Source organism: Gracilinanus agilis, chromosome 6 (assembly GCF_016433145.1).
Source record: "Gracilinanus agilis isolate LMUSP501 chromosome 6, AgileGrace, whole genome shotgun sequence".
NCBI classification, from domain to species: Eukaryota; Metazoa; Chordata; class Mammalia; order Didelphimorphia; family Didelphidae; genus Gracilinanus; species Gracilinanus agilis.
The window spans coordinates 22,817,087-22,844,849 of NC_058135.1; the positions used below are offsets into that span (position 1 = coordinate 22,817,087).

The window sequence follows — 27,763 nt, forward strand, 5'->3', positions numbered from 1 at the left end:
CCAGGTGCCAAGAACAAGTGGTCATGTAACCTTTACTTAGAGTTCCTTTGAGAAGAAGCTTATCCTTCTACGATACTAAATTTGCTTCCTTCAAGCTTCCAACTATTTCTCCTAATTGATCTCTTAGGCCAAGTATAACAACAAGCTTATTTCATGGGACTAAACTGTTAAAGATTTGAAGCCAGCTATCATATCCTCCCCAAACCTGCTCCAGATTAAGCATCATCTCCTTGCTATATAACCATATTAAGAGTGGATTTTAACTATTTTTTTTTAAGTATTTTTCCATGATTCCATGATTCATGTTCTCTCCCTCCTCTCTTCTCCCCTCCTGGAACTGACAAGCTTTTCCACTGGGTTATAAATGTATTATCACTTCAGAGTACATTTTTAAGAGTTGGTGTTAACCAACTCCATTTTGTTGTAATTCGCCATGCATGATCCCATAACATACTGCCTCAAGAAAAATCATAAAACCAATTTAAGCTAGGTAGCTTCCCATAATATTTTTTCTTTTATCTCATGTAAACGGCTGGTTTAAAACAAATATTTTCTCATGTGGAGGGAGGGACACAAAGGGAGAGCCATATGATCAATTTACCCATTTCATCACTTTTTTTCTAAAAATGGAACTAAACTTAGCCTGGTAAAAACTTGTTCTCTGTGAAATAGTAAGCCATTTGAAATTACTTAATCACCCTTTTCATAATAGTTAATAGAACTTGGGCACAAAAACTCAAGATCACTGATTATTAGTTTGTAAAATCTGTTCTCTTCCCCCATTGAAGTTAATATTCCTTCTCCCAAGTCATCCACTTATCTGTGTTTTTTCATAAGTCTTTATACAAGATCTTCCCTTTGTGACAACCAGTAAAGCATCTATTATTCTTGACTTCATGATGACTCATCCTTTCTTTCTGGTCATTTATTTCCTTCAATGATGTATTTTATCTAACTTCTCTTAGTAATGTGTTGCAGCCTATTTATATTCACCATGTGCTTCCACTATCCTTTGGGTCACCAGTAATATTAAATCTCTTAAGATTGTGGTGTTTCATTAATTGCATCCATATATCATCTCCAGGAATATAGTGATATTAAAAGGATGGGCTTTTTGCAGTAAGAAATGGTTTGAAATCATTGAAAATACTGCAGCTTTCCAAATGTGCCTTTCCAGGAGGCATACTCACAGTATAAGTCAATGAATAATCCATACAATGGTTGTATTTGAATGGTAGTCCATATCTACATTGTTAGGCAGATCTTTAAGTGACTATGAATCTTATTCAATAAGGTCCCAGGGCACTTTCTGCAGTTCAAAGGAAGTCATTTGCAACTAACATGATTTAAAGATTTGCTACTTTGCTTGACATTTCTCAGAATCTTTGAACAAATCATTTTGGTTGTATTTATCAGGGAATCTTCTATGTTAAATGACCAGAAGGACATCTTGTTGGAAAGAAAAGACTTTAAAGATTTTTGTTTTGCTCTGATGAGTAAAATATTCCTCTTCCCTCTTTTTAAAAATCATTAAACATACACACTGTAGATTTTTGTATTTTCTTCACCACTCAGTCAGTTGTGTGCTGACCACAGTGAAAGTGATTATCACTTACACAACACATTGGTTACTGAGAATAAATTGTTAGAGAAATTCATGAACTTCATAAGGCCCTTCAGAATTTAAAAAAAAAAAACATTACAAGGTGGAAAAAGGGAAAAGGGGTGAGATTGGTGAAAAGTAAGGTGGGGAAAAAATAAGGAGAAATATGAAAAGACAAAGACCTGTGAATAACATAGAAACGTCATGCCTCTATATCATGAACAGTTTTGCGTGTTTTTTTAGGTTTGTTGTTTTCTTTTGAGAAAAAAAAATGGTAGGCCCTGACATGGTGAGTATCTGCTAACATAATAACAAATGAAAGAGATTATACTTTGACAGGAAAATGGTGTTAATAATGCAGCATTATTCCTGAGTCAGCTATCCATGAATAGTCAGATATCAACATTTTAAAGCTAAGATCAGAGTTAGTAAAAAATAAAGTAACAATAAGAAAAAGATATGACATAAATTGAAGTAGCTTAATAATAATCTGGAATTATTTAAACAAGTAACTTGAGAATGGAAAATGGACAATAGAAACACTGACTAATTATATTGAGATATTTAACCAGTAACAAATAAAGGAGACCAAAAGAGCCTAGACCGGATTCAACAAACATCTGATTTCTTTGCCACACAGAGATATTTGCCAAAGATAACAGCAGGTCAGAATAGAAATGTGTTCATAAAATATATGAAATGTTAGGATAGGAATTTGTTCATAAAATCTTATGACAAATGTATCTGTCATTATATGAGTAGTATTGTTCCAAGACAGGGAAAAAAAAGCAAGGAAGGATCAAACTAATTTAAAGACAGTTGGGCAGATACTTAAGTAAACATCACTCCAAGGGCATTTATGGATGAAAATGGAAACAGAACAACAACTGGAAGAAAAATGGGGGGAAATTTTATAACAAACCTTTCTCCTTTAAGGACCGTGGAACTCTAATGTCACATTGGTTTGAAATGGCATGAAGATGAGAACAACAACTATATTAGACTACATGTGTATAGAGAAGAACTGTGTTGGAGTTGACACAATATTGAACATGTTGAGGGATTGGTATATACAAAGTTTCTCAAAAAGGAAGGGAAACTTCCAAAGGTATATTGGACCTTATTCTGAGAGAATAGAAGCAACTACTAACCTTTATAGTTTTTCTCTCATCTAGACAGAATCTTTGAGAGTCAACTATTTGAATTGAGTAAACCCTTGTTGAGAGTATTAATAAGGAACAAGCATATTTTTGCAGATAATATTCACCAGTATAGCACATCTTTAGCATTTCATAAATAACTAGAAGACTAGAGATCTTATTGGTTGTTGATTTATATGATAATATCTTATTGTATGTTGATTATGGTGCTACTTTTCAAATTCTTACAAAGTGTTTTTTTTTTAAACCCTTAACTTCTATGTATTGGCTCCTTGGTGGAAGAGTGGTAAGGGTGGGCAATGGGGGTCAAGTGACTTGCCCAGGGTCACACAGCTGGGAAGTATCTGAGGCCGGATTTGAACCTAGGACCTCCTGTCTCTAGGCCTGACTCTCAATCCATTGAGCTACCCAGCTGCCCTCTTACAAAGTCTTTTGCCTAGCAATGTCATTCATAATTCCTTGAAAGGTGGAAAAGGGCATGTGTGCACTTATAATCCCTGATACTGGGAGAGTTGAGGCTGGTGGATTTCTGTAGTTCTGGGACAATTCAGTGTCTACTTAGGCACCCAAGAGTGAGCCTTCAAGAGCAAGAGGTCTACCAGGCTGCCTAAAGAACAACAAGCCAGCCCAGGCTGGGAATGGATCAGATCAAGCTCATGAATGGACTGCACTAATATCCTGGGTTAGAGAGAGGAAGGAAGGAAGGAAGAAGGGAGGAATGGCTGATAATAAACATCAAGCAAAGCATAAAACCAGGAGATGGATATATGCCAAAGATGTTGGTCAATGTGGTGGAGAAGATCCAACACAGAATCCATGCTTAAAAAGAAATTCTCATGCCTAGTAAGGTCCTCCAGATGCTCCTTTTACAGATGATATCATGCTGATTGCATCAGTCCATGAAACATTGCAGTTTGTAAGATCTGAAATCGCTCAAAGAATTTAATCTGATCCTTCACATAGGAATAACCGAGATGATTAAGATTGTATTATATCAATTTGAATAAACATTCTACAGAGGTTTTCTAAGAGTCAAGTGAGACAAGTTTGGCCCAGAGTTGAACAGTAAGAAAATGAACTGAGTTGCAAAACTATTCAAAGGACCAGCTTTTCAATGACATTCTACTATTATTACTTTGTAATATTCTTCAAAGAATTAAGACGATCTATAAAAACAGAGGACAATAAGTGATGAGCAAATGTAAAGAAGAATAAAAATAAAAATATTAAGGAAGTATGTGATTAGCAGAAAAGGTGGGCTGCTCAGATATTGAGAGTGAAGCGTGACAGGTAGATGACCAAAGAATCTCACTAGCACTCTTGCAATATCCAAAGAAAATGAAGATTTGTAGCACATTTGATGGATGTGGACAGACATCAAATAGAAAATGACAGGCATGGAAGGGCCTGTTCTCACTACTGGGGGCTATAGTGTTGTGCTCCATTGGAAGACAAATCTTGAATCCATTGAGATCACCAACCCATGTGAGTTGAGTCAGAGAAAAATTTGAGAGTCAATATAAAGTAATAAACGTAAAGACTGAAGGATCAGTTATAAATATCCTGGCTTCAAATATTTTTTAAAACCCAGCAAGAAAACCTAAAAAAATACTACTATATATATATATATACACACACACACACAAATATATATATATACACACACACACATATATAAATATATATGAAAAAGCAATCAATATGTTTGTTTAATATGTCTTTTTTCAAATGAATTTTAAATAATAGAGTTCATGGTTTAATTTTGTATATTTGAACATTTGGATGGTTTTTTTTGATAGTTATAAAATTTAGAATTGTTTTTTAAATATTAAAGACTTAATGGCATAAAGAAAGCATCTTATAGTTTACAAACTTCTTTTATGTCTTTACCATATTTCAGCCTTGGCATTTAAATTTCTGAGTAACAAGGTATACTTTCAGTTAGTTTGCAAGAACATATCACTTTATTTCTCTACTTGTACATATATACTTGCAAAGCATGCTAATGATAAGATGAAAAAAATCTTTATTCTCATCCGTTTGGTTTGCTTGTCTGCTCATCAGTTAGCTCTCCAATGCACAGTTCCAACTGTCCCACGAAGTTATTTTTTCTTATCTTTGAAAATCAACTGCTTTATTTGTCACTAAAATATAATTGATTATAAGTAAAACTGATTTACAATAGATATGTATAACAAGATCATTTAATTGCGAAACGTTATTGGAGACATGTCATTCAGTGTGTATTGATTGACAGAGTCCAAATTATAGACTAGTGTGTTCAAAATTAGTTTTTCTATATTTTCCATTCTTGGCCAACTTTTTGATCTGGTTAGTCTACTGATGAACAAAAATATAAAATTGTAGAAATTTTGCCTTTAGTTCTTGTTATTCTTGATATAAGATTCATAAAACTTTTGTTGAAAGAAAAGTTGAAATTTCATTCTCCTGAAGCACCAGTAATTTCACTTGTAAGGCAAGTCTTTTTAATTTATTATGCTCAGTCTAATACATTAAATTTAATGACATTTCTTGCTAAATATTTAAATCATAATAAGATTCAAACTTATAAACTACTTTTATAGAATAAGGTAATAGTTTTCCTCTGTGTGTAGTAAAATCCTATTTGATTTCAGTTTATGGTAGAGTGTGTGATTTGATGACTTCTTAAAATAAGGGCTAGTTATACTGTTGAATTTCTGTGCATATTATGTGGCAGGAACAACTAACAGCTACTTTTTATTTTATAGACAATTGGATAAGAGAAGTTAATTTGTGGTGCTCTAATCTAGATGTCCTCTTTTATTATGGTAAGTATATTTTAAATTGCTTTTATTACTCAGTAGGAAAACCTTGGAATCACCTTTGGCTCTCTTCCCTTTCCTCCCCTCCCCTCTCTTCTCTATTTCTACCATCATTTTACACAAGACTTTGTAACTTTTGCCTGGATTATTGTGGTATTGTTTCTCTCTCAAGGACAGTTTTTACATGATTGCCCACATCACAGTCCAATTCAAAGCCTTCAGTGCAATAATATTTCTCTTATTCCTCAGTGACAGTACGGAAACTTCTTAGCCCTTTGCATTTGAGGCTCACTGCAGTCTGGCCCAGATTTGATTGCAGTTTCATCACTGCTCTTTTTCATGCACTGAGTGTTCCCATCAAACTGAACCACTACTATCTAACCTAGTCCTGAACTATCCCTACTTTGAAGCATCTACCAGCCTGACTCCATGTCTAAATGTTCTTTTATTTTTTTCCTGTTAAAATCCTTTATGTCTTTCAAGGCAATGCTCTAATTTAATATCTCTATGAAAATTTCCCCAATATCCCCATCAAAAATAATTTCTCATGCCTCAAACTTTCTTATGGTATTTTTGTCTACAACTCTCATGGAAGAGAATCTTCTTTAGTTCACATTTGCTGGTGTGTGTGTTTGTGTCTTATCTCTCTCCCTAATCCCACAATCAGATATCTTTTTTTTTATAACCCTTTTGTCTAAGAATCAATACTAAGTAAAGGCTAGGCAATTGATGTTAAATGACTTACCCAAGGTCACACAGCTAGGAAATGTCTAAGGATAGATATGAACCCAGGTCCTCCCAGTTTTAGGCCTGGTTCTCTTTCATTTTTGTCTATATCTCCAGAGCCATGCATAGTACCTTATACAGCTCAGAAACTTAACTTGAAGCATAAGGAATGAAAAATATTCATAATTTGTAAACTTGAAAGGATAGTTTTTCTAACCACATTTTTATTTCTAGGTTCTCAAGAAGATCGCAAACAGCTTAGATATGATATTCATAATAAAGTTGTAGACTTCAATGTGATTGTGACTACGTAAGTAATAAAATTCTTAGGAAAACTGAAGCGAAAAAATATTTATTTCTTAATAGTAGTATATAATAGGATTAGTGACAACAATTATGATTGTTTTATCTGAGAATATGAGATCATTCTTAATTATACTTTTATCAATTCTAGACTGCACTTTTTACCTCACCTTTCACATTAGCAATACTTGCTTTAAGAAAATATTAATTATTTGGTTACATGATTATTCAGGCAACAAAAGATAGTCTCTTTCACATTACTCATTCCACTTCTATCATTTTGTTTGCTCTCATGGCTTATAAACTTATTTAGGGGCTCATCTTTAAGTAGTAATTTAGGCACATTAATCAAGATTTTTTAAAAATAAATTAATATAAGACATTGTAGACAGTTGAAATTATTAAGCATCTCTGTAGTTATTAAATATATAACTCAATTTTGTTCATTGGTTTCATTAGTGAATATATATCCCTCACCATATTTGAATACTTTTTCATACCATTCAAGTCCTATCTGTGGTTTTCAGTAACAACTCTTTTAAGAGTCTACCAAATGTGCTGGAGACAGTTCTTTTAATAGTTGTAATCTATAAAATGTTGATTGAATGTTTGATTGTCTTGGTGTACCAGTGTAGCATTTGACCCATCCATTTTTTGTTAAATACTAAATATTCATTTATTTAACTTAATATAATTTTGTAATGTCCCCTTTACTCCCATCACCTAATGCCCAGCTCTGTATATTTGCTCATGTTTGGTTAGAACTCAATTATTTTAACAGTTGCTAGTCAGCTTTATTATAAAAATATTTTGTCACTTTGAATAAACCTCCTACTCAGTGGAAGGATATTCTCTTCTTGTCAAATTCTATCAACATTTTTGACATGATTTCTATCAGTTTGTCCTCAGGATCAAAAATCTTCTAATCTGCTTTTGTAGCCTTTTGCTCTTCCATATTCATTTTTTGTTACTATGTAATTTTTAAATTGTACATAAACACTATAATGCATGTTTCAAACAAAATCTGATTTTATCACGGAAATCCAGAACTATCTTCCCCTTGTCATTAAGCCTTATAATTATTTAAGGAAAGTTTTTAGTAGTTTTCATTTCACACTGACTACTCATAGCTATATAGTGCATAATTTGAAGCATTATTGAACAAATTATGTGCCTAGATTTTTCTTTTTCCATTTTTATTATTTTATTACTAGATTGTTTTTTATCATAGTCAATTCTGAGGGGAATCACTCTTACTCCCTTTCCTAATTAATGCAAATGAGTCAGTGCTTCCTTTTGGGTGAAATGTTTTATGGAGTGTTCAATTATCTAGATTTCTGAACTCTTAGAACACTATCCTATAATTTTTGTTTGCAATAGGTACAATTGTGCAATTAGCAGTTCCGATGACCGCAGTCTGTTTCGACGGCTAAAACTTAACTATGCAATCTTCGATGAGGGCCACATGTTGAAGAATATGGGATCTGTACGCTACCAGCACCTGATGACCATTAACGTATGCAATTCCTTCTCTGTTTTTAAAAAAAACATATTTTTAAAACTTACAAATCAAATGTATAAACTGTTTTGTAAGACATATCATAGGAACTTCAAAGTTTGAAACCTCTTCCCTCAGTAAATGATAGGAGTGCCATATTTCCTTGGAAGAAAAGATATTGGTCAGGATGACACAGTCAGCTTAAACACAGAACATGAAATCTTGAAATTTATACATGAAATCTTGATCTGTTGAAAAACAGCTAGTGCTCTCAACCCCTTTTTGCAGAAAGGGAACTATTGACATGGTAGGAAAAACTGTTGGCTAGAGAGGCATGGATCCGGAGTTTCCAAGTTGCTTGTTCTACCCATTAGGTATATGACCATTGGTAAGTTATTTAATATGTCCTCAGGCCTTTTTTTTCCTCGTAAAGTGAGAGAATTGGAATTGGAGATTTCTGATGCCCCTCCTGGACAAATTACTAGGTTTTTTTGGGGAATGTGTTTGTGGGGAACATATACATGTGTTGTTCTTCTAAATACTCAACTTTGCTTTCTTTCCTTGTCATAGGCAAAGAATCGTCTGCTACTGACAGGCACTCCTGTTCAAAATAATCTATTGGAACTCATGTCTCTCTTAAATTTCGTCATGCCTCATATGTTCAGTAGCAGCACCAGTGAGATAAGAAGAATGTTCTCTTCCAAAGCAGTAAGCTGAGAGCACATTTTATACATTCACGTGCCCAAGACCAGTTTTCATTCCTTGTTTCTTTTAGTTTGAATCTGTTGAGGGGAAAGCTTAAGCCATTTAGAAGTGGTTCTTGGTGAAAAGGATCTCCAAACTGACTGTGGTCATTCTACTTGGTATGGTGGAAAATGAAAGCCTTTAGACAGAGGAGCAGCATGTTTTTTACCAATAGTGCAAAGGAAAAAAATGCTTATTACTTGTCCTTATTGCTCAAGGAAAATGCTAATAAGTTGGCACATATTTTTTTAATAGCTTATATAAACAGAACCAGAGTGGTTCCTGAAATATAAGTGCTTAATAAGAGTTCAAACTATAATACCTAATCAGGTCCTCTAAGAAGGCTACAATTTAAAAAGCTAAATCCTTCCTGGAAACAGTTTGGGGAATTTGGAGAGAGGGTGAAAAATCCCTTTAGAATGTAGTGTGGGAGAAGTCAAGAGTCTTGGATCCATGAGTATGTTTGAGCTTATAAATAAGCCACCTGTATTTTTGAGAAATTCTAATTTTGGTTATTTTTTTCTTCCATTAGAAGTCAGCTGAAGAACAAAGTATATATGAAAAGGAGCGAATAGCACATGCTAAGCAAATTATAAAGCCATTTATTCTGAGAAGAGTAAAAGAAGAGGTAATTTCTTCCCTGCATGTATTGGTTAGCAGTATTCTCTTTTATTTAAGCTAGGAAACTTTCCCTAAAACAAATTCTGTTTCATTTTCTTAGGTCCTTAAGCAGCTACCTCCCAAAAAGGATTGTGTCGAGCTATGTGCAATGTCAGAAAAACAAGAACAACTGTACTTTGGCCTTTTTAATAAAATGAAGAAATCCATCAATGGCATGGGTATAACTGATTTGAGCACTCCATTTTATATCCTGGTTTATGGATATGTGTTGCTTTTAGTTGCATAGTGGCTTTTTTGTTTGTTCTTTATCTCATTGAACTAAAAGATTTTTTAAAATGGAATATGTATTATTATTATTATTATTATTATTATTGTATTTAAAATTCAGTATGCACTTCTTGGATTGCAGAGAAAAGCTCAGAAATGGGCAATGTGATGATGCAGCTAAGAAAAATGGCTAATCACCCTTTATTACATCGTCAGTACTACACAGCTGAAAAACTCAAAATAATGTCACAGCTTATGCTAAAGGTAAGAATGAATCATGATTGTGTAATTCCCTTTACTCTCTAGCTCACACTTTTAGCCTAAGCTACAAATCTCAAGTCTTCCTTTTGTTTCCTACATGACCTTTAAGCAAGTCCTTTCATTTTTTAGGCATTACATTTCCTCATTTGTTCGGAAAAGGAATATGTTGGATTAGAAATACTCTAAAGTTCCTTCCAATTCTGATGTCCTATATTCTGTGAAAGTCAAATTAAATACTCTGCTAAAACCAAATAGGAGGGGGTAACTGATGCCTCACTGGCTAGAGAGCCAAGCCTGGAGGTGGGCATCCTGGATTTAAATGTGTTCCCATACACATCCTAGCTTTGTGACCCTGGACAAATCATTTAACTCAGTTCCCTAGCCCTTACTGCTTTTATGCCTTGAAACTATTTCTTAGTATTGATTCTAAGACCAAAGTTAAGGGTTAAAAAATACCTCATTAGGATAAGAATAGACCATTTTCAAAAGAGGAGATACTGATTGTGGGTTGTCACTTGCAAAATGCAAACAACTGTGAGGTACCACTTTCATAACTTAAGTAGGAAGAAAATAAAGGCAAGGAAATTAAGTGTTTGGCAGGGTTATTGAGAAGCAGGGATACTTATTAATGGTTGAATTGCTAGCTTTTTTCATCTTTTAGAGAGCAATCTGACATTATGCAATAAAATTTAGTGGAAAAAATTGTATCCTTTGATATCCAGTAAATACATTGTTAGGATTGTACTGTGAAAGGGTTATTAATAATAAAAAAGCTATCAGTATTATGACTCTACATACACACACACACACACACACACACACACACACACACACACACACACACAAAAACTTGCAAAGAAAATCTAGTTGTATCTATTGAGACACTTTAATGTACAAGGATACTATAATGGAAATTAAAGTCAACAAATATGAGAAATACAAAACAATTTTGAGAAGATCTTTATGAATTCATGCAAAGGGGACAAAGCTAACAAGCAAGTATGCTCAAAGCGTAATCATGGGGAAAAGAAAATGAGAATTAAAGGATAATTCTAATGGGGATATACTCAGATCTAAGCTATCTTGTGCATTGATATATAAATTTCAATGGTGATAGTTACTAGGAGTGTTTGTTTTGTTTGATGTTCAGTTTTGAGTTTTTAAGAAAAAAAGTTTTAAATTCATTTAGTGCTACATGCCTACTGTGCTTGAATGAAAAGAAAGTTGGCAAATGGTGAATAATTAGAAATTATTTGCAACATGATAGATAATATGAATGCAGATAGATGATCAAGAAGTCAAAAAATACATTTAAAACTTTTGGAAGCTTTTAAATGTTTTTCAAAGCTCTCATCCAAAAGAAAAAGGAATGAGAATTATCTTATTTTTCATTCCCAAACTTTTGTAATTTATGTTCACAAAATTCTACTTAAAAAACAAAAAAAAAATTTCCCACTTTATTTTAATTTATTTTTTCAGAATATTTTTCCATGGTGATATGATTCATGTTCTCGCCCTCTCCTCTTCCCTTCCCCCTGCTCCTGGAACAGACAAGCAGTTCCACTGATTTATATGTTTCTTATTACTCAAGACCTATGTCCATATTATTCATATTTGTAATAGAGTGATCTTTTAAGAACCACAACCCCAAATCATAGACCCATATAACCAAGTGATAAATCATATGTTTTTCTTCTGCATTTCTGCTTCTGTAGTTCTTTCTCTAGATGTGGATAGCATTCCTTTTCATAAGTTCTATAGAATTGTTAAAAATTCTTGAATCATACTTTATTTCTTCATTTTTTTTCTGTAACTTAATAGAAAGTTTGCCTGGAATCATAAATGCCCTTTTGAGAATTCACTTTTATTCTGATTTAGTAATATTCTAAACGTAATAAATCAGTTATATGAAACCCTACTACATTGGTAACAGAGTCAAGGAAGAAAATTGAAGTACTCACTATTTTCCCTGTCTAAATAGTAGGTAATTACTTTGTGTCAAAATACTCGATATGACAAATTTTCAGCAGGACATTAAACTTAATTTTCACTATTTTCCTCCAAAATTTCTTCAGTTTCCTTTTATCCTGTGCTCTGAAGCTTAAACCTAGTACTTAATCAATAAATGTTACCAAATGAGTCTGAAACACTCATCAAATCCAGTCCTCTTATTCTTCATTGTAGTAGTACACTGAGAAAAAAGTAACTTTCCCTCAAAATAGTGCCCAATATATTGTACCAAACAAAAAAAAAGCCAGAAAAGCCACTAAAATTTTATTCTATTGCCCTTCCTTCTTCCTCCTGTAATTTAGAAATGACCTTGAATTGTTGAAACTTGTGCCAAGATAGCCCATGCTCTAGTGTTCTTTCTACTCTATACAACCAATTACAAAACTTTTTAATAGATTTTTTGATGATCTCTTTGATTTCCCAGATAGCTTTGGGTTTTTTGATAATCACTTAGATTTTCAATCTCTTCCCCTTCCCCAGAGTCATCCCATATACTAGAGAATTTGTAAAAGAAAGAATAGGAAGAGAAAAAAATTCAGCAAAACCAATCATTACATTGAAAAATATTTTATTCAGTGTTCCAGACTTATGAACCCTCCATTTTTGTGAAAGAGTATGGGAGGTATCTTATCTTTTCTTTGGAACCACTCTTGTTCTTAATAATTTTCATTTTGATAGTTTTGTGGTGATTCTTTACATTGTTGTCATTGTCTTTTTAGTTCTGCTTATTTCACTTTGCATTAGTTCATTTAAGACTTCCTGCTTCTTTCTTTTAGTATGTTTATAGGCAGCTAAGTGGTGCAGTGGATAGAGTCCTGGGACTGAAGTAAGGAAGACTTGTGTTCAAATGTGGCCTTAAATTACTGCCTTAGTTTCCTCAACTATAAAATAGGGGTTGAGAGGTTAGAAAAATAACAGCACCTACCTCCCAGGATTGCTTTGATATATATAAAAATAATATTTTTAAAGTGCTTAGCACACTTCCTGAAAAATAGTAGGTGCTACATAAATGTACATCCTTTCCTTTTTCCCCTTTCTTTATGGTTTCCCACAGAACAGTGTTTCTACGTTACAGTCATGTATCATAATTTATCCTATCCCCAGTTGATGAGTATCTACTTTGTTTTAAATTCCTTGCCACCACAAAGTACTACTATAATTGTTTTGATATATATGACACCTTTTTTCTCATGACCTCCTTGAGTATATGATTAGGTATAGGTCAAAGGGCAATCATTTAGTCATTTTACTTTGCTTAATTCCAAATTGCTTTTCAGGATGGTTGTATTAATTCACCACTATGTCTATAATGCTTTAGTGTACTTACCTTTCAAGAATTCATACAAGAGTGGCCATTAACCCATGTACTCTTGCCACTTTACCAGATGTGTAACGTGTGAAACCTTAAGGTTGTTTCCCCTTGTTATTAGTGATTGAATTTTTATATGATTGTTAATAGTTTTAAATCTTTTGAGAATTATTTCTATCCTTTAACCACTTAGGAACAACTTCTAAGACATAGGCAAATATTTACTAGCAGAAGAATTTAACTTGAAATAATTATTTAATTGTAAGATCCTTAACAACTTTTACTGTTGTTAATAATTTAAAAGGTCACTGGTTAGCGTGCTTATTATATCAGAAGTTCTTTGCAAAATTGCATCTGAGCATTGTGCTTTGAAGAGCAAAAGACTGCATATCTAAACAAAGAAATAGATTACAGTTAATATAATTTATGTATCATTGCCCAGCTATTATTGTTCATAACCCCATTCCTTTTCATTACTAGCTAACACATATGGTCTTTGAAAGTCTTCTGGGTAGATTTATTCCTGGTAAATATTTTTTCTTTATTCATATTGCTCTACCCCTTTTAAAATACATATTTCTTTTACAAAGTCATCATTCTCCTTTACTCCAAAGAGATAATAAAGAAAAATACTTGTTCAAAAGTATTTATTGCTGCACTTTTTAAAGTGGCAGATAATTTTATACTTTCTTTAAAAATCTTATTTTAATAATAATTGCTAGATGGCAGCAGCAAAGCAATGCAATGACAAAGGACAGTTCTAAGGAGCTTATGGTAAAGAACGCTACCCACATTCAGAGGAAGAACTGCAGGAGAGGAAACATAGAAGAAAAACAACTGCTTGAACACATGGGTTGGGGTGGACATGATTGGGGATGTAGACTCAAAACTACCATAGCAATGCAACTATCAACAATTTGGAAATTGGTCTTGATCAATGACACATGTTAAAACCAGTGGAAAAGTGCATCGGCCATGGGTGGGGGGATGCGGGGGGTGAAGGGGAAAGTAGGAGCATGAAGCATGTAACCATTTTTAAAATGAATATTAATAAATGTTTAAAAAAAAAAAACAAAAAAATTGCTATGTGGTGGAATATGGTTAGAGCTCTGGACCTGGAGTCAGGAAGATCCCAGTTCAAATCTAGTTTTAGACACTTAGTAGCTGGGTGACCCCGGGCAAGTCCCTTAACCCTGTTTGCCTCTGTTTCCTCATCTGTAAATGAACTGGAGAAGGGCAAACCACTCCAGTGTCTTTACCAAGAAAACCCCAAAAAGGGATCTTGAAGAGTCAGGCACTATTGAAAACAACTAAACAGCAACTATTAATAAAAAATATTCTCATCTCTCTGTTTGCTTTTAGTGATATCACTAAAGGTTATTGTCTTGGTGTTATACAGTAAGTTCTTTACCATAAGCGACTTCTTTAAATTCATCCTTTTTTTTGTTTTGTTTTGTTTTCTGCCTACATTTAGGCAATTTTAATTTCTTTTTACACCTCTGCCAGAGAAAGGGCAATGGAAATGAATACTGAGACTCAATTTTACTCTTACCTTTTATAATTGTAAATTGTGAAAATGAATGTTGAATTTAAGGTTATTCTTACTAGATTTTGCTTTTTCCTCTGCCAAAGGAAGTTGAACATTAAGGAAAAACTAGCAAAATATTATAGTGTTTTTGAGGAGTTTTCACAAGTTTTAAAATTTTTTTTCGTTTTATTTAGTTTTTTTTATTTTTTTAAAACATTTATTAATATTCATTTTTAACCTGTTTACATACTTTATGCCCCTACTTTCCCCTTCACCCCCCGCTCTTCCCCCACCCATGGCCGACGCACATTTCCACTGGTTGTAACTTGTATCCTTGTTCAGGGCTTATTTCCATATTGTTGTTAGTTGCATTGGTGTGGTAGTTTCGAGTCTACATCCCCAATCATGTCCGCCTCAGCCCCTGCATTCAAGCAATTGTTTATCTTCTATGTTTCCTCTCCTGCAGTTCTTCCTCTGAATGTAGGTAGTGTCTTTACCATAATCCTTCAGAGCTGTCTTGTGTCATTGCATTGCTGCTGGTACAGAGGTCCATTACATTCGATTTTACCACAGTGTATCGGTCTCTGTGTACAGAGTTCTTCTGGCTCTGCTCCTTTCACTCTGCATCAGTTCCTGGAGGTCTTTCCAGTTCACATGGAATACCTCCAGTTTATTATTCCTTTGAGCACACCAGCATATGCCACAATTTGTTCAGCCATTCCCCAATTGAAGGACATACCCTCCTTTTCCAGTTTTTTGCCACTACAAAAAGCGCACCTATAAATATTTTCGTACAAGTCTGTTTATCTATGATCTCTTTGGGGTACAAACCCAGCAATGGTATGGCTGGATCAAAGGGCAGCCATTCTTTTATAGCCCTTTGAGCATAGTTCCAAATTGCCAGCCAGAATGGTTGGATCAGTTCACAGCTCCACCAGCAATGCCTTAATGTCCCAATTTTGCCACATCCCCTCCAGCATTCATTACTCTCCCCTTCTTTCATTTTAGCCAATCTACTAGGAGTGAGTCCTACCAAATTCCTTTTTATGACACAAATATGGTACTGATTCCAAAGCCAGGTAGACCAAAAACAGAAAAAGAAAACTATAGACCAATCTCCCTAATGAACATAGATGCAAAAATCTTAAATAGAATATTAACAAAGAGACTCCAGCAAGTAATTAAGAAGATCATCCACCATGATCAGGTGGGATTTATACCAGGAATGCAAGGATGGTTCAACATTAGGAAAACCATCCACATAATTGACCATATCAACAGTCTAACAAACAAAAATCACATGATTATCTTAATAGATGCTGAAAAAGCCTTTGACAAAATACAGCATCCATTCTTATTGAAAACATTGAAAAAGTATAGGAATAGAAGGACCCTTCCTAAAAATAATAAACAGTATATACCTAAAACCATCAACAAGCATCATATGCAATGGGGATAAATTAAAAGCCTTCCCAATAAGATCAGGAGTGAAACAAGGATGCCCATTATCACCTCTATTATTCAACATAGTACTAGAAACACTAGCAATAGCAATTAGAGAAGAAAAAGAAATTGAAGGTATCAAAATAGGCAATGAGGAGACCAAGCTCTTTGCAGATGATATGATGATCTACTTAAAAAATCCTAGAGAATCAACTAAGAAGCTGGTAGAAATAATCAACAACTTTAAGCAAAGTTGCAGGATACAAAATAAATGCACCTAAATCATCAGCATTTCTATATATTTCCAACACATTAGAGCAGCAAGAGGTAGAAAGAGAAACACCATTTAAAATCACCCTTGACAATATAAAATACTTGGGAATCTATCTACCAAAACAAACACAGCAATTATACGAAAACAACTACAAAACACTTTCCAAAAAAAGAAAACTGGATCTCAACAATTGGAAAACCATTAATTGTTCATGGGTAGGACGAGCTAACATAATAAAAATGACCATTCTACCCAAATTAATTTACCTATTTAGCGCCATACCTATCAAATTACCAAAAAACTTCTTTACTGAATTAGGAAAAACTATAACAAATTTCATTTGGAATAACAAAAGATCAAGAATATCAAGGGAAATAATGAAAAAAAATATGAAGGAAGGGGGCCTAGCAGTACCAGATATTAAACTATACTATAAAGCAGCAGTCATCAAAACGGTATGGTACTGGCTAAGAGACAGAAGGGAGGATCAGTGGAATAGACTTGGGGTAAATGACATCAGCAAGACAGTGTTTGATAAACCCAAAGAGCCCAACTTTTGGGACATGAATCCACTATTTGACAAAAACTGCTGGGAAATTTGGAAAACAATATGGGAGAGATTAGGTTGAGATCAACATCTCATACCCTACACCAAGATAAATTCAGAATGGGTGAATGACCTGAATATAAAGAGGGAAACTATAAATAAGTTAAGTGAACACAGAATAGTATACCTGTCAGATCTCTGGGAAAGGAAAGATTTTAAAACCAAGCAAGAGTTAGAGAAAATTACAAAATGTCAATTAAATGGTTTTGATTTATTTAGTTTTTATGATATACAAAGACAATTAGAGATATCCAGATTCTAAGACATAAATATAGTGGTTATTTGGGGATTGTAGTCTCCTTAACTTTTACTGTTGTTATTACTATAAAAGATCACTAGTTAGTGTGTTTATCTTAGTAATTCTTTGCAAAGCAAATGACTGCATGTTTAACTAGAGAATAGATTACAGTTGAAGTTTCTATTTCCCTGTTGTCAGTGACGCAAGTCACTAAACTAGTTTTTTCATTTGATCCTAAATCAATCATATGTGTTATATAATTTAATCGGGTGTGAGCTCTGTGCTTGCCATTACACTTGTAGCAGTCTTAATTCCTTGATTCATGTTGGTTCATAACTTTAGAGCTGAAACATACCTTTGAAGTAATTGAGTTCAGCTCTCTCAATTTACAAATGAAGAAGCTGAGGTTTAAGATGGTAACTATCCAAGGACCCACATTTATTTTCTGTCAAGCGGCAAGATTTGAACCCAACTCTTCTTGACTCTAGGCTACTATACTGCCTTTCAAAAGACTGAGGGAATCATTGAATTCTTCAATTTGAGAAGACAATTTCTCGCCCCTGGTGATTTGAAAGTTTGGATCCTTGTTGTGAGATTGATTTGATATTATTTTTTATATTGTAAACTTTGAAATGAAATTTTCTTTTCTTTTGAGGAACCTACACATTGTGAAGCTAATCCTGACTTGATTTTTGAAGATATGGAAGTTATGACAGACTTTGAACTACATTTACTTTGCAAACAGTATGCACATATCAATGACTTTATGTTAGACATGGATCTTATTTTGGACTCTGGAAAATTCAAGAAACTAGAATGCATTTTGTCTGAATTAAAAGAAAAGGTATTGTGTAAAAATTAGTCAATGTCCACTTATTCAGCCTTAAGTATTATTATTAATCTATTCATTATAAAGTCTACATCTACTAATAGCATTATGTTTTTGGGTAAGATTCCTGATTACTATAAACTTTTAGTATATTCTTATACTTTTGTTAAAATGGTAAAATTACTATTTTTTAGGGCAGAAACTGTGTTAAATACACAATCTTTCTTTACATCCTGTGTGTTAGTTGGATTGTGTTACCATTATATTTTGTTGACAAAAATCAAACCACTAATAATATTAGGAAAATTTTACTTATGCCCTTGCTTTTTGCTAAAATTCTATCTTCTTTTTTCCTTCAGGTCCTTCTTCTGTTACTCTCATTTTCAACCTTTCCATCTACTGTTGCCTTCCTTTTTACATATAAAAATGTTCTGAACTGTTCCATGTTTAAAATTATGAAAAATGAAATAAAAACCCTTTATTTGATTTTGTCATCTCCTCAAGCTGCCTCTTTCTAATTCTCTATTCAATTCTCACTCCTTACAATCCAGCTTTCCACTCTCAAGTCAACTAAAAATGTGCTTTTAGAATTGACCAATGTTGGGGGCAGCTGGGTAGCTCAGTGAATTGAGAGTCAGGCCTAGAGACAGGAGGTCCTAGGTTCAAATCCGGCCTCAGACACTTCCCAGCTGTGTGATCCTGGGCAAGTCACTTGACCCCCATTGCCCACCCTTACCACTCTTCCACCAAGGAGCCAATACACAGAAGTTTAGGGTTTAAAAAAAAAAAAAAAAAGAATTGACCAATGTTTTCTGAATTGCTAAATCCAGTGAATTGCGCTCTAGGTGAATTTTTTAATTTTTTTCCTAGTTTGATAAAGTAATATTTTATAATTTGGTATGGCATTGAATAAGTAAATTATTATAATTTTTTTTCTTTTCCTACCTGTGATTAGTTATTGTTTCTCCAGTTATTTAGATCTGTCTTTATTATGTTCATTGAGCCTTTGAGTATCTTAGCTAGAAGCCTATTATAGTTGGAATTTATCTCTTGCTCAGTTTTGTTGCTTAATATACAGCAGAGCTAATGATTTTTGTGAATTTATTTTATAAACTGCAACTTTGCTTGATGATGGCCTTTCCTTCACCCTTATCTTGCTCTTGCTGCTTTTGACTTTTAGCTATTAGCTTCTTTTAGAAACTGTTGCCGCCTTTGGTTTTCATGACAGTTCTTTTCTTGATTCTCAGAGCTACCTTGACCCTTAAGCATGGACCTTCTTGTCTCTATCTCCACTTTAAAGAGTTGTTTTCTTCAGTATTTTTTGGTTTTCGTTTTGCTTCCACTTCATTTGGTTGATTCTATTCCTTAGGGCAGTGATGGGCAAAATTTTGGGGGCCAAAGGAAAGGAAATGCTCATCTGTCAATTTCTGAGGCAACTCTTTTGAAGTTTCATTGCACTGTATCCTACACATTGTATTTTCAGATTAGGAATAATGTTGCAGCCAGATAGAACATTTCATGCCCGCCCCCATCAGGCCTGGGGGCCGTAGTTTGCCCATCACTGCATTAGGGAGTTGTTCAGTGAAACTTTTTTCTCCAGCTATTTAGTGTATCTGTCAATTCTCCAGTTTTTTAACTTCTTTTCAAGTTCTTCCAGGGATTCTTTTGAAGCCTGACTTTCTTTCATACTTTCCTTTGAGGTTTCACATGTTTTCTTTTTGGAACGTGATCCACTTCTGAGTTAATATTTTGGTCTACTCTCTGTCATTAATGTAACTTCCAAGGTCAGGGGTTGTTGTTGTTGTTGTTGTTGTTGTTGTTGTTGTTGTTGTTGTTGTCGTTGTCGTTGTTGTTGTTGTTGTTGTTGCATTGCTTCAAGCTTGCAGAGAACTCTTTTCTGGTATTTGGCATAGGGCTAGCTGCCCTTGTTTCCTCATGCTATGTCTGTCAAGGAGGTGGCCGTGCTAGCTTGCTCTGGGGAAATTTGCAGCTGTTTTGCCCAACTACATTCAGCATCTTGTACTATTAGTTCCCCTGTTGTTTTGTGGGCTGGGCTTGGCTGGGCTGGTTCTCATTCTGCTGCTTCCCTACCCCTACCCCTGGGGTGAGCAGAGATCTCTTATTCTAGGTTCTATCACCTCAGGCATTCAGCTGCTTTGTGGTAACTTCACTATAGATCATTTCCTCTTCTGTGTTCCCCTGTAGCCCGGGGCTCTGCTGCCACTTGGGAGTGAATAGATTACTATGGTTCCAGTAACCCCTTTCCTACTCCCTTGTATTCCCAAGACTGCAATGCCCCATGAGAGTTTACAGGGTTCCCGCCTTTTCTACCTGGGTAGAGTGGCTCTTGCTGGGTTCATTCCCATTGTGCAGCTTTGCTTCTGGTAGAGTCGTGGGCTGCTCCAAGATCTCCTGGATCTCACAGATGCTGTGCTGCCTGGGCTGATTTCTCCTCTTACCTTAGTGAGATGAGTTCTTTCAGCTTCTCTGACTTGAGGCAATTTATTTTCTTTTTTTGCATGCATGGAGGGAATGTACGAGAGGAGCATCCTTTACTCCACCATCTTAGCTCCCAACATACAACTCTGTTTCTTCTAGGTTCAGGTATAATCTATGATACATGATTCCCAAATCTTTATATGTGGCCTTGATCTTCCTTTGGAATTCCAGTCTTTGCTAGGTGTCACCATCTAGATCTCCTATAGGCACCCCGAATTTAACTTCTCCAAATCAAAATTCACACTCCCTCTTTACCCTAATCAGGCTATTTCTTTTGAGGATACTGCTCACTTTTTTATTATTATTTCTGAGTCTTCCTTGACTCTCACCGCTCCCTCAATCCCCTACATTTAATTCATAGCCAAATTTCATGGATTCTACTTCAGGAATTTCACTTGGAATTAGTTCTTTTCTTCCCATTCACATGACTACCACATCCTGGTTCTTTCCTTATCTTTTCAGAAGTCTAGACTAAATTGGTCTTTTTACTTTTTTCTTTTTTTTTTTTTAAACCATTACCCCCTGCTTGAATTAGGTGACTCCCAGCTGAGAAGTGTGAAATCACATGTGAACCCAGGATCTTCCGTCTCTAGGCCTTGCTTTCAATCTCCTGAGCCATCTTGCTGCTCTGATCTCTCCCCTCTTCTGTTCAAAATGATCTTCCTTAAGTACAGATAATTGTGTCACTCAAAAACCCTCTAGTGGTTTCCTGCTCTTGCCTCTAAGGCAATTCAAATGCCTGTTATTAAAGCCCAAACAATCTGACTCCAACTAAACTTTATTTCACGCCTTTACAAATGTACATTTCCAGACCTTTGCAGTGTCATCTCCTGCATCACTTATTTGCATAATCTAAAATGCTTTCACTTTCTACTTTCCCACTGTGTGAGCTAAGTTGTCACTCTGCATGAAAACTTCCCTAATTTTTTCTTTCCTTCCTCTTCCCTTTTCATATTCTATTCCTCTTCAGATGACTTTGATTTTTATTTGTACATGTGTTAAATCTCTACAAGCCTCTATAGATATACCTACTCCTCTTGCCCCTAGGAAAATATAATTTCCTCAATGGCAGACTTCTATTTTTTATCCTCAATATCTAGCATTTATATTATTAATAAGCATGTGTTGAATTGAGATTATGTAGTCTTCCTCTTGTTTTTTTATCACGAAAGAGAGGGAAATAGGCTTAGTGTTATATTTCTTAGAAATAAAAGCCATGTGCTGAAATCTGCCAATTGACTACAGTAAACTTTTACGCTCTAATAAATGATGTATTCATTTGTGACTGCTTTCTCTTCACAGGGTGACAGGGTTGTATTATTTAGCCAGTTTACCATGATGCTGGACATCTTAGAGGTTCTTCTAAAACACCATCAGCATAGATACCTTAGACTGGATGGAAAGACTCAGATTTCTGAAAGGTTGGCATTTTAACTTGTAGAATTACAAATTTATTTCTCTGACAACTGATATAATCTAGTGTGGTTAGAAAAGTTGCTGTGCATCTTGTTATTTTTAATCTTTTTAAAAAAACTAAGCATCAAAATTTCAAATTTCTTATCCTCATGTTATTGTTATTTTTAATACTTTTATCATGGTGAAAAGATTATAGGAAGAATTATAAGTATTTATAAACCAGGATATTTTTATCCAAATTAGAGTCATTTTTCTTATAGTAATTATTAAATACATATTTTTCATTGTATTTTTGGCCGTGGCAGTGCATTAATGTTTGTGAACAATTGCTGCATTGAGGATGTGACTTTTTCTACTAAGCCCTATAGAATAATATTATAAAATTGAACATCTAAACTGGAACTTATACTAAATTTCTTTACAATGCAAAGCTTGGAATAGCAACTTGGAAAGAGATATTCATTCTGCACATGGAGAACTAGGATGCAAACAAGAAAATTAACAGATGCACTTTAGCTCTGCTTTGTCTTCAAGCCCCTGTGATTATAATTATACTCTTCACTAGCAATATCTTGACTGACTTAAAAGGAGAATAGAATGTCTTGGAGCTACATTGTCATCACTAATGACAAAACATTTTCCCAACTCTTTGTTAAATGTCATGACAATTTTTCTGGATGATTGAACTGGCTAGACACTTTAATAAGCTTGTGAAGACATAGTTTGGAGAAATGGGGTAGATGGAGGAAATGGGAAATGGAGCTCAAGGCAATTACAACATTAAAAGTTTTAACTATTAGAGTATATACTTTTTTATGTAGAGTTAGTGTCATGGCTCATACAAATATTACATAATATTTACAAAACTTAAAATGTTAAAAGATATTACCATGTAAAGATCACACTATGGATGTACTAATTAATTAACATGTGTGCTTTGAGTTCTGCTTTTTAGTAGAGATGGATTGAGTTTATTCATACATACTTGACAACCACCTCTTTGTTTGAAGTGTAACACAAAGCATGTTGCCTGACCAGTTTACTATCTGTGACTGAAAGTTACTGAAAGTAACAGGCTTTCATTTTGGCTTCATTGGTACCATGCACTAATCAGTTACAGGCAAAAAAAAATTTTTTTTTGGTTCTATAATAAATACTGACTTTTTCAGAGTTTTACACAAAATTTTCTAATTCATCAGTGTCATTTCATAATATCTTTGACATAATCTTCATGAATTAATTTTTTAGGATTCACCTAATTGACCAGTTCAATACAGACATGGATATCTTTATATTTCTGCTTTCAACAAAAGCTGGTGGACTTGGGATAAATCTGACTTCTGCAAATGTTGTCATACTTCACGATATTGACTGTAATCCCTACAATGACAAGCAAGCTGAAGATCGATGCCACAGAGTAGGTCAGACTAAGTAAGTATATTGAATTGTCTCTTGTCTTGTCATCTCTTCTGCTAACCTATCCCTAATTTCTCTTCTTCAACAACTTGCCACCTCCCAAGTGAAAAAGAAAAATTATCTTTTAACACAATGTATATGAAAGCAAAATAAATTCTCAGTTAGTTGTGTCAGAATATTTATGTTCTTTTTCTACATGCTGAACCTACTACCTCTTTTAAGAGTTTTTGGGTAGCATTCTGTCATAGGTCTTTCAGAATCATAATTGATGATTGCATTGAATTCTTTGAGTTTTTATATTATTCTACTCTTTTCACTCTATATCTGTTTATTTGTTTTCACTGATTTCTCTTAAACCATCTTGTTCTCTCATTTCTTACAGCACAATAATTTTATATTCAGATACCATGACTTGTTTAGCTATTGATGGCGACCCACTTAAGTTTCCAGTTGCTATCACAAAGAAATAAATCATAATGTTTTTAGACCTTTTCTCTTTCTTTGACTTATTTAGATTATAGACCTAATAGTTGTATTATTGGGTTAAAGAGGATTTAATTTAGTGACATTTTAAGCATAGTCAAATTGATTTCAATAACTTCTAGAGCCTTTCACAGTGCCACTAACTGCATTAATATGCCTATTTTCTGTAGCACCTACAATGATTATTATTTCCCCATTTTGTCATCTTTGATAAATCTGTTAGATATGAATTAATAAATAGTTCTTTAATAGTCATTTCAAGCATTTTCTCCCTGTGGTTGTTAATACATATTCTTTGAACTACCTATTTGGAAATTACTCTTTTTGTTTTAAATTTGAATTAGTTCCTTAAATGTCTTTGAAATTACAATGATCAGAAACATGCAAATAAAGGAAAAAGGAAACATAACAAAAGTATTTTTCCTCTCAAGTTAGTTGTTCCCTTCTAATTTTAACTTCATTATGTGAAACCTTTTAATTTGATGTAATCAAAATTCCTGGTTTTATTTTCAGTATTTTGCTCTATTCTTGATTCTTTTTTCTTTTTGACACTTTCTCCTACCCATAATTGAGAAAGGTATTTTTTTCCACATGATGTGATTTTTGTATATATGGTACAAGATAGTCTGAGTAATAATTTCTGTCAGACTGCTTTCTAGTTTTCCCATTAATTTTTGTCAAATAAAAAGTTTTTACCCTGCTTGTCAATATTTTTTGATTCATCAGACATGATGCCAAATGCTCATTTGTTTCTGTATATTGAGTATCCAATTTCTTACACCGATTGAGCTCCACATTTTAAAATTCCATTTAATTGCCAGTTATTGCTTTGTAGTATAATTTGAGATTTGTGACTCCCCCCCCCCCCCCCACTATTTCCCCAGAGATTCTTGATTTTTTTGTTTCTCCAGATTGAATTTTTTTTAAGCTCTACAAAGTAATCCTTTGGTAGGTTAGTATGGCACTTGAATAAGTAAATTAGTTTATGTAGTATTGTCACACTTATAATTGGCTGAAACTTATTCATTATATGTAAGAAAAGGTCTGTAATCTTTATTGAATTGTATTTTTTCCCTCAAAAAAATGACTTTATTGTATACATTAAACCTAACATTGTTAGTTCTTTCTCTGAAAATGTAGAAGGTTGTGACATTAGCATTTTGTTACATAGAAATAAAGCTTAACACAGAGGAGTGCTAATTTGTAATATTACAGACCAGTTTGTACCAATGGGTATTTTTTCCCAATATACCATGAAGAGTTTTTCCATAAGATACCAATGATATTTCTGCCAGAACAGGGTTTAGGCAATATTATTTGTGGTTCGACTATACAAGTAGTCTTGATATAATGAACTCTACAAGACATTGTTTTTAATGTAATTCATTTAAAATGCATTGCTCTAATTTGTAAGTCTACAGAAACTGAAAATGAAACAGTTTTCACAGTCTAGCTTGAATGGAATATTAACTAGAAAATATTCTTTGGGGCCCAATAGGGTTTAAGAAATTTATCATACACTAACTCATTTTGTTAATTCTTTTCCCTTTTGAGATATGCTTCAATTTGTTTAGATTGGTTTTGACTTGGGAAGCCCTAAGAAAATCCAGTTTCCTTAAATTATGGGACAAAAGAATGAGTGGAAGTTATAGGCAGCAACTTTTATGATAAGTTTTTAAAAAATGAATGCACTTTTGTAAGATGGTATGTAATTTCATCATCACTAGAAATATTCCAGTAGTGATAGGATGTCAACTTAGGATGTGTATAGATCGCCATAGATTTCTTTGCATAGTGTTTTGTACTTTATAGAATACTTTCATAGAACTTTCATTTAATAGTCATATTGGATGAGATTATTATTGCAAATAAGGGATCAGAAATTTTTTGACATGACCTTGTTCATTTCTGTAATTGGTAGTATAATCAGAGACTTAAGAAGGCTTATTGGAAATAGAGTGCTGGGCTTGGAATAAGGAAAACCTGAGTTTGTATCCAGCTTCAGACACTTGTTAGCTGTGTAAACATGGACATGTCACTTAATCTCTGTTAGCTTTTAGTTTCCTCATCTGAAAAACAAGCATAGTGATAGCTACAGCATTTATTCTCTGGTTGTTTTAAGGATCAAATGAAGAAATGTATGTGAAGTGCTTTGCAAATCTCTTAAGATTTGCAAAGATAACTGTTAGGATTCATTATTCTTTAGACTAGAATCCAGTTCTTTTCTGTTTCTTCCTCTTTTTAATGCACTTCTTTACTGTTATACTTATGGCAAATATTGTTATTTAATGCCTTTTTTAAACTACTCTCATTTCCTAACCCATTGTACCTTTTTCCAAAAGATCCATCCCCTGAAACAATGAAGTATAGTTAAGCGAAAGCAGTTGACAAAACTTGTCTAACGAAGTGTCCTATTCTATACCTATGATTTGTCAACTTTCTATTTAGAGAAAGAAGTGTGTTTTCATCACCAGTCTGTAGCAGTCAAGGCTGGTCCTTCTGTTTATCCAAATTCTCATATCTTGTAGTAATTATTACCTTTAATGTAGTCATTTTGTGCACTCTCTCTTCCCCTATGCATAGGTTCAAGTAAGTCTTTCCAAAGTTCTCAATATTCTTCATATTCATGATTTCTCATGGCTCAGCAACGTTCCATCAAATTCCAGTGCCAAAATTTGCTTGACCATATTGATTCTAGTTTTTTTAAACTACCACAGAAAATCCTGAATAGCATTATTTAAGATTCTTTTTATGAGATGTATACTGATATAGAGATAAGATTTTTATTGTCATGAATTTAGTTGACGAACACAAATATCCTAAAAGTATATAGAACAAAAAGATAATTGTGAAATATGAACCTTTAAAAATTTTTTTTTATTTTAATAAATTTCTACATAAGGTTTCCAAAGTTACACGATCCATATTGTCTCTCTCCCCCAGAGGGACAAGCAATTCAATCTGGGTTATACATGTATTATCATGCAAAACATTTCCATATTATTATTAAACCATGAATTTTTGGTATGTGCATTTTAAAAGGATTGATTAAATTTAATGTAGTAATAAAATTGCCTACTTTCAGTACCCATTTGAATTTGAGGGGGGGGTCGTAGTTTTTAAAGTTTTAGTGTTCTTTTTTCCCTGCTTTTTTCCCCATCTATCATTTCACACTAATTTATTTTCCTCCTCTGTCCTCCTTCTACCAGCTACTTCTTGGGACAAATAAGTAGAGGAAAGCAAATAAAATTGGCCACTCTGAAAACATTTATTATTCTTATTTTATTCTTCTAGTATGTCATATCTCTACTAAGAATTGAGTTCTAAAGGTCTTCAGAATTGTTTTCCTTTAAATTATTGTTATCATCATATAGATTGTTTTCCTGATTCCACTCTTTATTTTGCATCTGTTCACATAATTCTTCCTTTGAGCTCTTCATTTTAATAGAATTTTGCCAACTATTTGAAAACATAATTTATTGAATTGTTTTCAGAAATAAAACAAAAAGATAATTGTTCCATGGGTTCATGTTAATTCAAAGATTCAGAAAAGGCTTTAAGTATCATTTAGTCCTTCCTTTTTCAGTCTTCTCTTCACCCTTCATTTTAGAAATAGAAAACTAAGGAAATGTGAACAAGATATGGTATGTATATGAGGGAGTTAATGGCCAATGCAGAACTAGAACCTAGGTTCTGATCATGCAGTTTTAACATATCTATTACA

At 33.7% G+C, this 27,763-nt stretch overlaps 1 protein-coding gene across 1 annotated transcript in view; it reads left to right on the forward strand.

Moving 5' to 3' along the window:
* The window catches only part of SMARCAD1 (SWI/SNF-related, matrix-associated actin-dependent regulator of chromatin, subfamily a, containing DEAD/H box 1), a 94,399-nt gene that overhangs the window by 62,928 nt on the left and 3,708 nt on the right, over positions 1-27,763 (forward strand). Inside the window, exons 13-22 of the mRNA XM_044682255.1 lie at positions 5,514-5,573; positions 6,528-6,603; positions 7,977-8,112; positions 8,665-8,802; positions 9,371-9,466; positions 9,560-9,677; positions 9,869-9,990; positions 18,052-18,240; positions 22,027-22,145; positions 23,389-23,571. Coding sequence (XP_044538190.1) covers positions 5,514-5,573; positions 6,528-6,603; positions 7,977-8,112; positions 8,665-8,802; positions 9,371-9,466; positions 9,560-9,677; positions 9,869-9,990; positions 18,052-18,240; positions 22,027-22,145; positions 23,389-23,571 — 1,237 coding nt within the window. The remainder of the gene's footprint in view (positions 1-5,513; positions 5,574-6,527; positions 6,604-7,976; positions 8,113-8,664; positions 8,803-9,370; positions 9,467-9,559; positions 9,678-9,868; positions 9,991-18,051; positions 18,241-22,026; positions 22,146-23,388; positions 23,572-27,763) is intronic.